A 14,894-nucleotide genomic window follows, 5' to 3' on the forward strand; every position below is an offset into this window, starting at 1 on the left:
GGTTTTATAACAGCCAATAAATTGGTAAAAACTGAAAAAAAAAGAAACAATTGTTAAATTTCTGAGCGCATTTGCACTATTTGCAGCTTGCTATTTTTTGTAGTTTAGTAACTATTACCTATTAAACGAAGTTAATAGGTAAATATACGAAATCATTCCCGCATCTAAAACTTCGGGGCGGAATTTCAAAAAAGAATTTGATACACATCATTAGGTACACATGACGAGCCATGATGGTAGGAGCCGCGCGGGGTTTGAACTTGCAACCGCTAGGCTAACAATGCTCTATTGCTGATACCTATAATATGCCCTCGACTGTACCACCATTAACCTGCCAGCATTGACCTTCCGTCAGGGTCAATCCAGCCCTCGGCAGCAGACATCGATTAACGTCCAGATCATATCGCCGCGCCGCCATAGACGACTGCCAGCAGAGACCGTTTTGTAAAAACAATGCCGTAGCTCAAAGGAAATATATACTTACCCTGAGGTAACTCATTCCATATTCTGCTCCTTGTTTATATAAGGAGATCCAACCGCTAACTGAATGATAATAGAAATCCAAAGTCAATTACCTACTGGCACTCACCATTATTATCTAGACACGCGGCAGCGTGTCAAGCCAAGTTCAAGCAAAGGAACTGGCTAGCCAGCGCCAAGTGTAATATTACACGAACCACTTGGTGCCAATTTTGACCCTTCTATAACTCAAAACATCTTTAACGTAAACACATAAAACTACGTGTGTTTAATTATATCCATAAGGACATCTAGAAGCCCAAATTTCATGAAGCTAGCTCAAACGGTTATAAAGATATGAAGGTCAAAAAGTCGTAAATTTTAAGACTGACTGACAGACTTATAGTACCTAAACCTAACCTACTTCCAGATGACCTAGAAGGATGAAATTTGGAATCCAGCTCAGTTATTGTGTGAAAGCGTAGGAAAAAATCTAAAAATAAAAAAAAGTTATAAAATAGGGGGGGTCCCCATACAAAAAAAACATTTTTTATTGTGACTGACATATAAGTACCTAAACCTAACCTACTTCCAGATGACCTAGAAGGATGAAATTTGGAATCCAGCTCAGTTATTGTGTGAAAGCGTAGGAAAAAATCTAAAAATAAAAAAAAGTTATAATATAGGGGGGGTCCCCATACAAAAAAAACCATTTTTTATTGTGACTGACATATAAGTACCTAAACCTAACCTACTTCCAGATGACCTAGAAGGATGAAATTTGGAATCCAGCTCGGTTATTGTGTGTAAGCGTAGGAAAAAATCTAAAAACAAAAAAAAGTTAATAAATAGGGGGGGTCCCCATACAAATTTCTTTTTTATTGTGACTGACATATAGTACCTAAACCTAACCTACTTCCAGATGACCTAGAAGGATGAAATTTGGAATCCAGCTCGGTAATTGTGTGTAAGCGTAGGAAAAAATCTAAAAATAAAAAAAGTTAAAAAATAGGGGGGGTCCCCATACAAAAAACCTGTAATACGCGCTAAACAACCGGCCAACGGTGTGTCGTTGGCGGCGCGCGGCACCACATAATTAATACAAAGAACAGAAGTAAAAAACATGCAGCGGAAACACAAGAAAAAACATTAAATCTCAATACCTGCCTAGTTTTCTTTACAAAAAGTATTGATATCCCATCAAAAACATAAATGTAAAAAAGGAGAGCCAAGTTCAATACAAAAATTATGCTTGGCTGTGGGGTTCGCCGCAAAAAGAATGGAGATCTAAATGAGTGCCAAGTTCTATGCAAAATCCAAATATGTATTTATAGGAACAAAATAACATTATAAACAAGTATTAAACTCTATTTCTTTGCTTTATTGGATACCTATAACAATTGCTGTTATTTAAAAAAAATGTGAGATCTTAAAGTAGGTTAGATTTGGCTTGGCCAGTTGTTATCAGAATTACAAAATATATATGTTGAATAACTTTATAAAATGACTGATGTAATGAAAACTGGCCAAGTCAAATCTAACCTACTTTAAGATCTCACATTTTTTTTAAATAACAGCAATTGTTATAGGTATCCAATAAAGCAAAGAAATAGAGTTTAATACTTGTTTATAATGTTATTTTGTTCCTATAAATACATATTTGGATTTTGCATAGAACTTGGCACTCATTTAGATCTCCATTCTTTTTGCGGCGAACCCCACAGCCAAGCATAATTTTTGTATTGAACTTGGCTCTCCTTTTTTACATTTATGTTTTTGATGGGATTATATATATAGAGATTAATAAGTAATAGTACAGAAGACTCACTCTCTTACGAAACGAGTTACGATCAGGACAGATATGGCCGCTAGGCGGCGACAGCGCCACGCGCGGCTTATGGCTACTGTACTGCTATGTGTACTACCTGTAGCAAAGCGGCGAAATTGGACTTCGTTCGTAATGTCAAACACCAAGTATCCCAAGGACAATGGCGAGAATGCCCTGACACTTTGGCATCGCACCGTGACAAATGGGGATTTCTTAGCGGAAAACGCGCAGACTTTGTGTCTTACTTAGGGTTGAACTGAACTGATAGAGACTGATGGGACGTCTCGATCTCAGACGCAAGGAATCAGACGAATAAGCTATCTTACTAATAGGCATAGCTAGTAGAAAGTGGTAGGTTATGGTCGCTTAGACAACAGGACAAAAAAATAAAGTTGATTCACCCTTATGCTCCATCTATTGATTGTATCGAGTGATCGCGCCCACGACCCACTGCCCGACAGCGAGCTTCATCAGACAGGAGCGAGGCGCGTTTAAAACACCATTATTCTAATGCTCGACACTTATGACAATTCTAATCTACACAATTATATCTGACCTTGAGCAAATTGGCGGTTTTGTTTAAACTCATGATTACGCCTGAACGGTTTGAGTGAGTTTGATTTGACGCTTCGAGCGTACATATAGCTATTCTATGCTTTAAGATTTAACGTGATTTTTAAAGAGATTTACGGAATGTTCCAAAAAGTTAAAAAAAGTTAACGTATGTACCTATGTAATAGGTTAAATAAATACCTTCTAATTTTCGCTATTAAAATTCACTTGCATAAAGGCGCTGCAGTAAATGTCTTTCGACGTGAAATTACCTTAGTTTTGTGGACATCAAGTATTCATCATGATAAAATCAGGGCTGGGACGCGCTACGAAGCAATTCTTCATGACGACGACGCTGCATGGCTTCAAATATCTCTGCTCGGGATTCCATTCAGATCGGTGAGTTCTATCATTTTTGTAAATCTACAAATGTTTGTAAATCACACAAACACACTTGTATGAACCCTTCTGTGATTTTTGCTGACATAATAATATTAGGTATATTATTATAACATCACATCACAATCTGTTTAAAGTTTTTAAACATTTTAAAACTCAGTGTGCTGTGCAGTATTAGGTACACTATACTCGTAAAATCAATATTACAATATTAATTTAAGCGTCGTTGTTAAAGTTACAAAGGCGACTGCAACCGGTGTGCACCAGTTACACGCTTAACTACCTACTGGAATCAGTTATGTAACGCTGCCATACATGACCCAAAATTTTTTTATTAAGCTATGAGCTTCATCACATCTGATATTTGAGTAATTCTAAGCATTTCTAGCCTGGAGTTGTACAAAGACGGCCGCCACCCGTCATCTTTAAAAAAAATCTATTCTGATCCTGGTGGGTACTAAGGCAAGTTTGGTATCATTTTCGTATAAACCAAAGACGTAGAATTCATTGCTGATATTTGTTTTTTACAGTTTCATAGTAATTTTACAAGAAAAACGTAAAAAGGTGAAAAATTTGGTTGGAGATTTTTGCTACGCGGAGCCGAAACTACAAAAGATAGAAAGTTGAAATTTGCACACTAGATTACATTTATAAAGTGTACAAGAGATAAGAAGCGATTTTGAGAAATTCAACCCCTAAGGGGGTTAAAAAGGGGATGAAAGTTTGTATGGGGTTGAAGTTTTATTTTAAGCTAGGAATTAGAAACTTCGTAAAACGATATATTATTAAAATAAAAGAAAACTAATTTCAGCGTTTTTGAAAATTCATCCCCTAAGGTGGTGAAAAAGGGGTTGAAAGTTTGTATGGATATCAAAAAAATTTTCGAACGCGGGACTTGAATCTTTGTATTTGGGGATATTATTAAAAGACAGGAAAAGTAATTTCAGCGTTTTGTAAAATTCATACCCTAACAGGGTTAAAAAGGGGTTGAAAGTTTGAATCCATTACAAATCCGAGTAGACACACATTTCTTATTGCCTCCCAGGCTTGAAATGCTTAGAATTACTCAAGGAACATATGTGATGAAGCTCATACCTTAATAAAAAATTTTTGGGTCAACTTTATAACTGCTTCCGCTAACCCGCTACACGTGGATTAAGTGTACTAAAGTCCAAAACGGTTTAAGTCCCTTTAACCATTTTACGTCCAAAGACTCAACGGACGCGCGCACTATAAATGCACTGTGGAGCAAGACTTTTGTCGTATTCCTTTCCTTAAGAACATTGCCTAGCTAGTGGTATTCTAATATTTACTATTTACCGGTCGCTACAGTAAAACCAGATTTACCGAGTCAATGTCCGTACGGGTTGGCAAATGTTATATTTTTACACTTGTCTGCATTGTCGATACATGATGCAGCATATGCTGGGTGAGCTGGTGCGTGGCCAGCGCGTGCTGCGCGGGGACGCTCTGCGCCGTGCTGTGGGCGCGCTTCCTGCAAGTACCGGCGCTGCTGACTGTACGCTCGGCCACTTCGGCGCCGGCTCCACTACCCGCTGTGGCCGTCTGTCTCCCGCCGGCGAGCGTGGCCTTCCTTCTTGTCGGACACTTGTGAGTCCCATCATAGCCGTCGTGTTTTTCACTTATATTTACAGCTTGTATGGTGACGTGGGTAGGCACTTAATCTGCAATAGTCAAGCAGCCTTCCTTCCAGATCGGCAGACGATGCAGTCACCCGCCGCCTCACCAGCACGTTCTCCAACATTCTCCAAAGCAAGGAGACCAAGCCCGAGAACCTGATGCTCCTGGACACCCTGCTCAAGTCCCACAAAGTGACGCTCCTGGAGGCTCTGTACCGCAACATGCCTCCCTGCGGGGAGTTCGCCAAGAACTGCCGGTGGCAGAAGAAGCGCATACCGTGTGGGAGCCTGTTCCACAGGGAACTCACCATGTATGGAGTTTGTTGCGTCATGAAGTCTAATAAGTAAGCGGTCGCCTTCTATCCAGTTAGGGAATAAGTTTACTTTGATATAAATCTTCAATAAAAGGAGGCGGTTCACAATTTGTTGGAATATGATTTTATGTGTGTTCACCGATTAATTCCTCGGAGACTGTTGCGACGACTTAATTTTTAGGGCTCCTTACCTCAAAAGGAAAAAAAACGGAACCCTTATGGATCACTCGTGCGTATGTCTGTCTGTCTGTCTGTCTGTCCGTCAGTCACAGCCTATTTTCTCCGAAACTAATAGACCAATTAAGTTGAAATTTGGTGCACATATGTAAGATTGTAACCCAAAGACGGACGTGTAACGTAAATAAATGAATTTTAAACATAGGATAGGGGCCACTTTTGGGGAGTAAATGAGTAAAAATAAAGTTTTTTAAACTATCCGGTCAATACATTTATCGCCATCTTGTTTTTCCTGTCCAGATAATTAATATGAAGTACATTTTAATATTATTGAAGATTTCTGTGAGTGACGTAGATAGTTGTAGAGAGAGAGAGAAAATAAAGATGGAGAATGATGAAAATGTCGTACGACACAGAGATACATGCTACGCTGACCCCACGTGAATGAATAAAGGGCAATGGAATGACAGTGATGATATTTTGAAGGTTGAAGGTGTCGAAGTCCCCGATGGCGATGCTGGACAGCAGCAAGACGTTCCGCATGGTGCTGCAGTGCTTCAAGCCCGACGTGTTCTTCGGCTGTGAGGTGATCTTCTGTTCGGTTCCCTCTACACTAGCCTAGTCAGTAATGCCCCTTGCTACGAATTTGATGATGGAAACTGAAGATAGCCATAGAAACTCTGTGATAAAACAATGTAACTTTGGGTATAGTGTTTTGTGTTTGGCTTACTTAGAATAGTTTCGATGATTATTATTTGACTTTCTCCTTTTCCTTTATTTCTGAGCATTTTTAAACATAATTTCCAGTTGTTCACGATGTACGAGGGCGAGGAGACGGTGAACACCGTGACCCTCGTGCCCGGCTCCGAGTACACCGCGCAGCTCACTTTCACCTCCGTCCAGGACTCGGACTCCGAGGAGCTGCTCACCGGCTCCTGTGTCTCCAGCGACACCTACTCCCGCAAGATGTGCCTGGTAAGTACTTAGTTACTTACTTCATTGGCGCTCACATTCACAGAATCATTAGTATTTAAAGAGTTATTGTAGTTTCCAACATTTATTGATCTCACTTAAGATTCTTATTTCCCGGTCTTCGAGGCTTGTAGGTACTTATTAACGGCCATCATATTGTTTCAGGACACTTGTATGGAGCGACATTGCGGTTGTTCGAACCCTCTGCGGACTATATTCGAGGACGAGCACAGCGTGCCTCCACCCTGCAAGCTGTGGCAGCTCGGCTGTCTACAGAGGATAGGTAGCTGCTATTGCTCTACTAGTCTACCCTAGTCCCGGCCCTTACATACGCACACACGCGTGTGTGGAGGGGGCACTGTAACTCAATCAGGGAAGGATCCATAGTCCATGTAATTTGTTGAAGCCAATCAAATTTACTTTTCTTATCCTGGTTTTGAAGTTTTGAACTTTTGAACACTAATTTGTTCCGCTCCTGTGACGAATAAAACCGGCCAAGTGCGAGTCGGACTTGCGTTCCAAGGGTTCCGTACATTACACAATTTTTAACAATGTATTTTTTTTTATATGAAACGTGAGTGAAATGTCTTTAAAAAATCCGTAGGGGTCGGATCAAAAACTAAGTAATTAAGTCCGACTCACGCTTGACTGTACATTTCTAATAGGTTTTCCTGTCATCTATATGTATATACCTATTATATGTATTTTTTTCAAAATTTTAGACCCTGTAGTTTTCGAGATAAAGGGGGGGGGGGGGTGGTCATTTTATGCCTATTTTCTTGAATTACTTCTAAACTGTTTATTCGAAAATTATAAAATAAAAAATATATTTGAGAATCTTACAATAAGCTCTTTCATTTAATATGTAACACGATATAGTTTGAAAAACTTTATTTTTTTAATTTTCTCATTTACCCCCCAAAAGTGGCCCCCCATTAAAATTTCTTTTTTTTACGTTACATGTCCGTCTTCGGGTCACAAACTTACATATGGGTACCAAATTTCAACTTAATTGGTCCAGTAGTTCCGGAGAAAATCGGCTGTGACAGATGGACAGACAAAAAGACAGACAGACGCAACAGGTGATCCTATAAGGGTTCCGTTTTTTCCTTTTGAGGTACGGAACGCTAAAAAAGCAATTGTATGTCTCTCTTGTTGTAGATAATATATTGTGGTAAAATTGATGTACTTATTCAAAAATATTCAAAATGTATTTTATATCAAGAAATACAGAAAGTTTAATAAAAGCAGTACATTGATCCCCACACTAAGCTCAGCCTGTATCGTGGGAATCTTAGAGAAATACCGTTTCGGCTATTATTCTAACAGAATATGATTAATATCAAAGCTACTACATAATACTACATCACTACACCTTATAAAACATAGTCCCCCGCTGCGTCTGTCTGTTTGTGTGTTTGTGTGTTTTTATGTTCGCGATAAACTCAAAAACTACCTACTGAACGGATTTTCATGCGGTTTTCACCTATCAATAGAGTGATTCTTGAGAAAGGTTTACGTGCATTTTATAACCCGTGCGAAGCCGGGGCGGGTCGCTAGTTATGAATAAGATTTTTTTTATTATATGATATGACTAACTAAGGACTAAGTAGGTACCTATCCAACTTGTTAAAAAGGTCTCACGAAGTTAAAAATGTGTTGATTTGACCCCATTAGGTAACTATAATGGCCGCCGCTTAAATCTCTAAGCCAAAGAGTTGCGGTAGAAAGGTTATTGCTGTATGCTGTGGATATACAGGGTGAAATTTAAATCACTGGCCATATTCATTCCCGGCACTAGGTTACACTTAAGGAATCTATTTAGCGAAAAAAAAGAGTACACTTTTTTTTTAATTTTCATTTTTCAATTTTTAAATATTTTCCACGAGTTGTGGTCACCCTATTACCACAAATGTAAACAAACCTAATAGTAGGTTTTAACAACAACATCAGCAAAACCCTTATCTGATCTTCACTAAACCTTATAATCGTTGCAATAGGGTCCACCCAGTTAGTGTTGGCGATGGTAGGCAGGTTTATCAATTTCGAGGGTAGTCTAAACTAAACCATCCCGCGCTAGCGGTAAACATAACGGTAAGCATAAATGATTAGTCACTCGTTACTCGCCAACCTCAAAATAATAATCGCGCGCGTACTAAGGTTAAAAAAAATGTTTTCGAACCGGGAATATTACGAAGTGGTACGGTGTTATTTATTAAGTGGTGAGTGTTTACGTGGTGCACAAAGATTATACGAAATGGAATCCGTTCCACGCCTTCGCAGACAAGGATTGAATCCAAGAGTACCATCTCGTGGGACTTTCGTTAATTGCGTCGATTTTTAATCAAATGTACGTAAGTTGATTCAATTTTTAAATACGCCTGAATGCAAAGATTCCTGACCTAGTTTTTACTCATTGTTTTTAAGCTACGGACGTTTTGTTAATAATCGTTAGTCAGAAATAACATTTTAGATTAAAAATGGGTTGCCTTTGCATTTTGACGGTTCTAAGCCCGTTAACATGAAAGGAAAAATTAGCAACTTATGTAGGTAATCTCGCTGCAATAGGGTTCATAATTGGTGACGCGATTGCAAACAGCGGGAGGGGCGGGGTGTCAATGACCTTAACTGATAAGAGAGAAGCGGGTGTAGTGGGTAGTTGTCGGTTCACCATAACGTACGAGGTTTTTAGGACAACTTGATGATGAGTTATTTCGAAAAAAATATACTGAGCGGTATTAAAAGAAAAAAACACGTGTTTAATATTTTTTCGAGTTCTTTCGGTTGTTTCAATTTGGCCAGTGAATTAAATTTCACCCTGTATAAGATTTCCCACTACCACTACCTACCTACACTTGTATTCCTTTTCAGAAAATTCATCATGCAGCTGCCTGCCGTCTTGCAGAAAAATCTCAACAGCCTTGTCGCTCGAAAACAACATCATGAAGTCGGCGGAGTACACATTTGATCCTCTCTAGTAAGTTCGCATTTATGTAGAAATTTTACTTCGCTCGAAAGTGACGTTGTTAGGGTTCCGTACCTAAAGGGTAAAACGGGACCCTATTACTAAGACTTCGCTGTCCGTCCGTCCGTCCGTCTGTCACCAGGCTGTATCTCACGAACCGTAATAGCTAGACAGTTGAAATTTTCACAGATGATGTATTTCTGTTGCCGCTATAACAACAAATACTAAAAACAGAATAAAATAAAGATTTAAATGGGGCTCCCATACAACAAACGTGATTTTTAACCAAAGTTAAGCAACGTCGGGAGAGGTCAGTACTTGGATGGGTGACCGTCTTTTTTTTTGCTTTTTTTTTTTGCATTATGGTACGGAACCCTTCGTGCGCGAGTCCGACTCGCACTTGCCCGGTTTTGTTAGTTTCTCACTGCAGCCACCTTGACGCTTTTCTGTTTTGCCCTATGGTTGATTGGTAGAGAATGCCTATCTGCATTGAGTCCACAATTGAGTCCGCCTGTTGTTCTCTTTTTTATGTGCATTAAAAGCTAAAATAATAAATATTCAAAAGCCCTAACCGGGTTAAGACTGCGTCGAGCAAAGTCAGCCAAAAAGACAGTCACCGTTTAGTCGCTAGCGTTCATCTCTTGATTAAAAAATTATAATAAATTTTATTATTATCTCAAAGAGCGTGCTTACAACGAATCACCCTTGGAAATCTGAAATCTTTTACAATATAATAAATACACTTATGCAAAGTTTTACCTAAAATGAGACGAACGAGTGCCAGCGTTTAGTAAAATTTGTATAAAAAAATCGATGCTCGAGTGATTTTGAAAGCCAGATAACTGGACTATAACGAATCAGCCTTTTCCTATTTTTCCTCTTAAAGGTAACAGTGAAATTCAATCGTAAATGTAAACTTTCGTACAATTTCCATACATCCGCCATATCTGTCAAAATTCTCAAATTCTCCTTTGATACAGATGCCCGCTGGGGCTCGTCCGGAGCGGTCGTGTACTTGGCGTCTCATTTTGACATTTCATTTTGGCATATATATTGAAAGAAATTCATGTCCGTATACGAATGATGATACCAGTGAAAAATTGTTCATAATAGAGTCATTAAAGTTTTGATTTGTTTTTATTCACAAGCCACAATGTTAAAAAAATATAACAACTTATTTAAAAAATATACGAACACAACCAAATCAGTGTAATTAGTTTCTTCCTAATTCACTCAAAATGAAAAAAGTTTGAAGATTTCTTTTTCTTATTCGAATAAATTTTCATTGTGCTGGCATTCATATTACGTCATTTTAAAAACATATATGACATAATGTCAATAATACTAGATAGACAATTTATCAACAAAATTCTTCACGTTTTAACGTAAACAATTATAGTAACAGCACCAGTCATGGGACATTTAAGAGAAAATTTGGAGTATTTATGATATTTCCCTTATACATGTAAATGGTCTACCGCTTAGCGTGTTAAAAGATGAAAGTCCTATCCGTCTTTCATGTTTTAGGCGTGTTGTATCAAAGATACTGCAATTAGTTTCCACATATTTAACAAATTACAACTATGCTTTTTTTCTCCAGTCATGGACACCAAAGCTCCAGTAATGGACGTGGATCCAGTAATGGGCCCCCTATAATGGACATTGCTCTATCAGTATTAAATATTGAAATGGGGAATAAGTTACGGCAAAAAAATCAATTTTTGGTATAAGCTTTTATCGCTGAATTTATTTTTCTTTCCACAGCCAATTATTATTGTATTAGATCCATCGAGACAATTCTAATATACCCAAACACAATTAGTTAGGTTTATTGCGATAAAGTTCCCATGGCCACCTCCTGTCTCCATCGTCAGATTAGGTCCATGTTATCATAATATTGCATTATCATCCGAATTGCATAATTACGTACGTACACAAAATTTCAACTGAATCGGAAATCGAAAAGTGGCTCAAATTCAGCGATTAAGATTGGACCCACACTAACTAACAGGGCAAGTTAAATAAAAGTTTGGAAAAACGATATTAATTTATCCGAAGTCCGAGAATACCTCCTGATTGACATATTTCGTAACTACATTTTACTTCTGTATTGTTTAAACATGAAATTATGGCATGGCAAGCATCATTATGTCAATTGTCCCATCATAGGAGGTACGCAGTTTTACAGCTCCTATAATGGGATTGGGCCAAATACCACTATTTTTTTACATCTGTGAGGTCACAACATAGTGTGTTGTATACCTTATCTCATGGTAAATGCAATTAACAAAACACATTCTAGTTTCCATCAAGTATTAATAAATTAAAATTTAATAAATTAACTCACCTCTCTTAGCGAAGTTGTTAAGAATTCGTAGTGATATTTTTTTTCAGTGACACGGCAACTTTTGGGTTGACGCCAATTTCTTAAAAAGCAACCAAATTTAATGAAACTTCAAACTGAAACAGCTCTAGGACTCTTATTTATGATAATATACAGTGTTTATAAACTACTTTTAGATACTTATTTTAGAGGAATTATGTTTTTTTGTCCCATTACTGGTTCCACGTCCATTATAGGGTATACTACTATATAATTCTTAAAATTTTATTTATGAAGTTGAAGCAATGTTGTTTACATAATTTCAGCAATAACATTCTTAGTTTCACCCAGTTTTGTTGCTATTCTAAAGAGCTATCACGTGCTTTGAGTTAAAGTTAATTCAATGATATATTATCAAGAAATTGAAATCAAGAGTCGACCTGCTGTGCAGTCTCAGCGAGTTTTAGTGGCTAGGTATACAGGGTGTAATCGTTAAGTGTAGCCAGGCGATAATTCCGTAAGTATAACAGATAAAAGAAAACTTCAAATTGATATCGAAAGTGCGTTACCTAATGAGTAAAATTACATTAATAACTTTTTCAATAAAAGCAGTAATATCCCAAACATTAACTTAAAACCCTCCCATACATTTAGTACGACGACTCACCCCTCATAGAACGTCGGTTTCGTAAGAGATTAAACTGATTGAGATTCATTATTTGCGATAATAAACTGTAATAAAAGAATAAAACTATCGTTTATGAAATAATAAATCTAACATTTATGTGTTTCGCCGGCGAATGTATGAGAATTGTAAGAGGGAGCAACGGCGCCACTATTCAGCCTGGTAATGTCAGGTATTTTAAGGTTGGGGAGCCCTTCTCAGAACTCAAACTAACAATCTAATAATTATGCATGTGACATGCGACACTTCTAGATCTAGAGACCCTGTACGAGGTCAGTTAAAGCAATGTCTTTGTAAAGTGGTCGGCCAGATTACGGGCACAGGCACAACGTGTATGAATGTTTCAGCCGAGGCATCAACGTGTCGTCGGAGACGGTGATCAAGCTGCGAGTCCTCGAGGGCGGCTCCAAGATCTTCACGCGGCAGCCCACCGAGACCTGGTTCACGCTGCTCTGTGAGTTGGACATTATCATCTAGTCTTATTTCCTTCTATGCTGATGTCGGTCGTATGTACGAATGAATGATACCGCGAAGATGACTTCCAATATTTTTTTCTGCGCGTTGACAGTCCGCTCCGCCTGGTCGTTGCATCGGTCACACGTCGGTATAACAAGTCATTTCTATAGATAAGAAATAGGAAAGACCCCCTGTATTGACCCTTGCGGAACACCTATCGAAACCAATGACCAAATGAATGATCGATATCGATTTACATCGAGACTTTGTAGTCTATCATATACCTAAGAAGGATTAAATAAATTAAGTACTGATCCGCTAACTCCAGATGAATGTAGTTTCCTTAAACAATGTTTCATGACATGCTCTATCAAAGGCCTTAGAAAAATCGCCTCTGGTCAAAATAACTCGACTTCTTTCGAAGTCAGTTCCGCTGAATACTTCGATATACGCTATTTCGTATATACATTTTCAGTCTTCCGTGTACCTCTATATCTATATATATAAATGCAAGTGTCCTGATAGACTGATTCATCAACGCAGAGCCGAAACTACAATAGATAGAAAGTTGAAATGTGCATGTATGTAGGTATTACACAGGTGGAAAAAATTATAACAAAAATAGAATACATAATATGTGTAAATTACAAAGGTGAACATATCACTACAAGGAATCTCTCAGTTACATAATAAATTACACAAACCTACATATTATACATAATTATTATGTAAAGGTATTAGTTATTTAGTTGGTCTTGATACGGTTTCCGTTTCCAGCGTCACTGGGCGGCGTGTTCAACATGTTCCTGGGCGTGGGGCTGTTCAGCGCGCTCGAGCTGGTGTTCTTCCTGCTGGTGCGCGTGCCGGCGGCCGCCAGGACCGCGCCCGAGCTGCAGCTGCCGGCCACCCAGGCCCACCTCACACACGTGCAGGCCCGCCATTGACTGACACGTGTGCTCGCCACTCCCCGCTCGTGAGAGACCGCGCGCGAGATGCAGCTGCCAGGCACCCACGCCCACCTCACACACGTGCAGGCCCGCCATTGACTGACACGTGTGCTCGCCACTCCCCGCTCGTGAGAGACCGCGCGCGAGATGCAGCTGCCAGGCACCCACGCCCACCTCACACACGTGCAGGCCCGCCATTGACTGACACGTGTGCTCGCCACTCCCCGCTCGTGAGAGACCGCGCGCGAGATGCAGCTGCCAGGCACCCACGCCCACCTCACACACGTGCAGGCCCGCCATTGACTGATATGTACTCCCCGCTCGTGAATCAGGCTGCTGACGTCAGTACCAGCCATGTCCAAGAAGATGTTCTAGTGTAAATATTGTAATTACTACATATACTTATTATACAATAAAAGTACGGAACTATCAAAGCGCTGTACATCACTTTTAATACCTTGAATAATTAATAAGGGGGTATTAAGGCACTAAAGCGCACTGGAGAGTGGAGCCGCTATACTCTAAGATAGCATTATATTTAAATATAAGTAATTATTTTAAACCAAGTCCAGTGGCGGATTTCCCATAAGGCACAGTAGGCCCGGGCCTAGGGCGGCGAGATATTAGGGGCGGCAAATTGTGACAAAAAATTCGCTGATGATAACAAAAAATAACTCAAAATTTATTAGGCCAGGCAACGAATTCCCAAAAAAAGGTACCTATGGAGGGAAATGCTTGACCACAATTTTTGTACCTAACTTTATTTGGACTATCTAGAAGGTGAACATATCAAAAGTCCCCGGCCGTAGCCCTTGAGCCGGGGGAAGAGAGAGGTTTGAAAGTCTCATTTTTCAGTTTTTCGCTTATATCTCGGAAACTATGCGTTCTAACGACATGATCATTAATCATTATATTATTCGGTAAAAAGCACATCAAATTGTATGAAAGCATCTCATAACAATCAGTCAGATTCATATAATATGTATTCTCATTTCTTTTATTGATTTTATTTCTTTTCCTTTTGTAAGAATTTGATATGTTTTCTGAAAGAGCTACGTATTTGTATAAAGTTATGTACTACTTAGTATAATTGCATGAATTCTATAGTAATTTAAATTGTATTTTTCTTAATTACTCGTAATGCATGTTAATTATAAGATGTAATAATGTTTTGAAA

At 38.9% G+C, this 14,894-nt stretch overlaps 1 protein-coding gene across 1 annotated transcript; it reads left to right on the plus strand.

Moving 5' to 3' along the window:
• Positions 1-2,819: 2,819 nt before the first annotated feature.
• LOC134666975 (uncharacterized) lies at positions 2,820-13,714 on the plus strand. The gene is made up of 9 exons (XM_063524286.1): positions 2,820-3,238; positions 4,658-4,849; positions 4,953-5,222; positions 5,856-5,955; positions 6,177-6,344; positions 6,507-6,624; positions 9,213-9,318; positions 12,662-12,768; positions 13,548-13,714. The coding sequence occupies exons 1-9, from the start codon at positions 3,141-3,143 to the stop codon at positions 13,712-13,714; spliced, it is 1,326 nt and encodes a 441-aa protein (XP_063380356.1). The 5' UTR covers positions 2,820-3,140.
• The last annotated feature ends 1,180 nt before the right edge of the window (positions 13,715-14,894 follow it).

The sequence above is a fragment of the Cydia fagiglandana genome, chromosome 8 (assembly GCF_963556715.1).
Source record: "Cydia fagiglandana chromosome 8, ilCydFagi1.1, whole genome shotgun sequence".
NCBI classification, from domain to species: domain Eukaryota; kingdom Metazoa; phylum Arthropoda; class Insecta; order Lepidoptera; family Tortricidae; genus Cydia; species Cydia fagiglandana.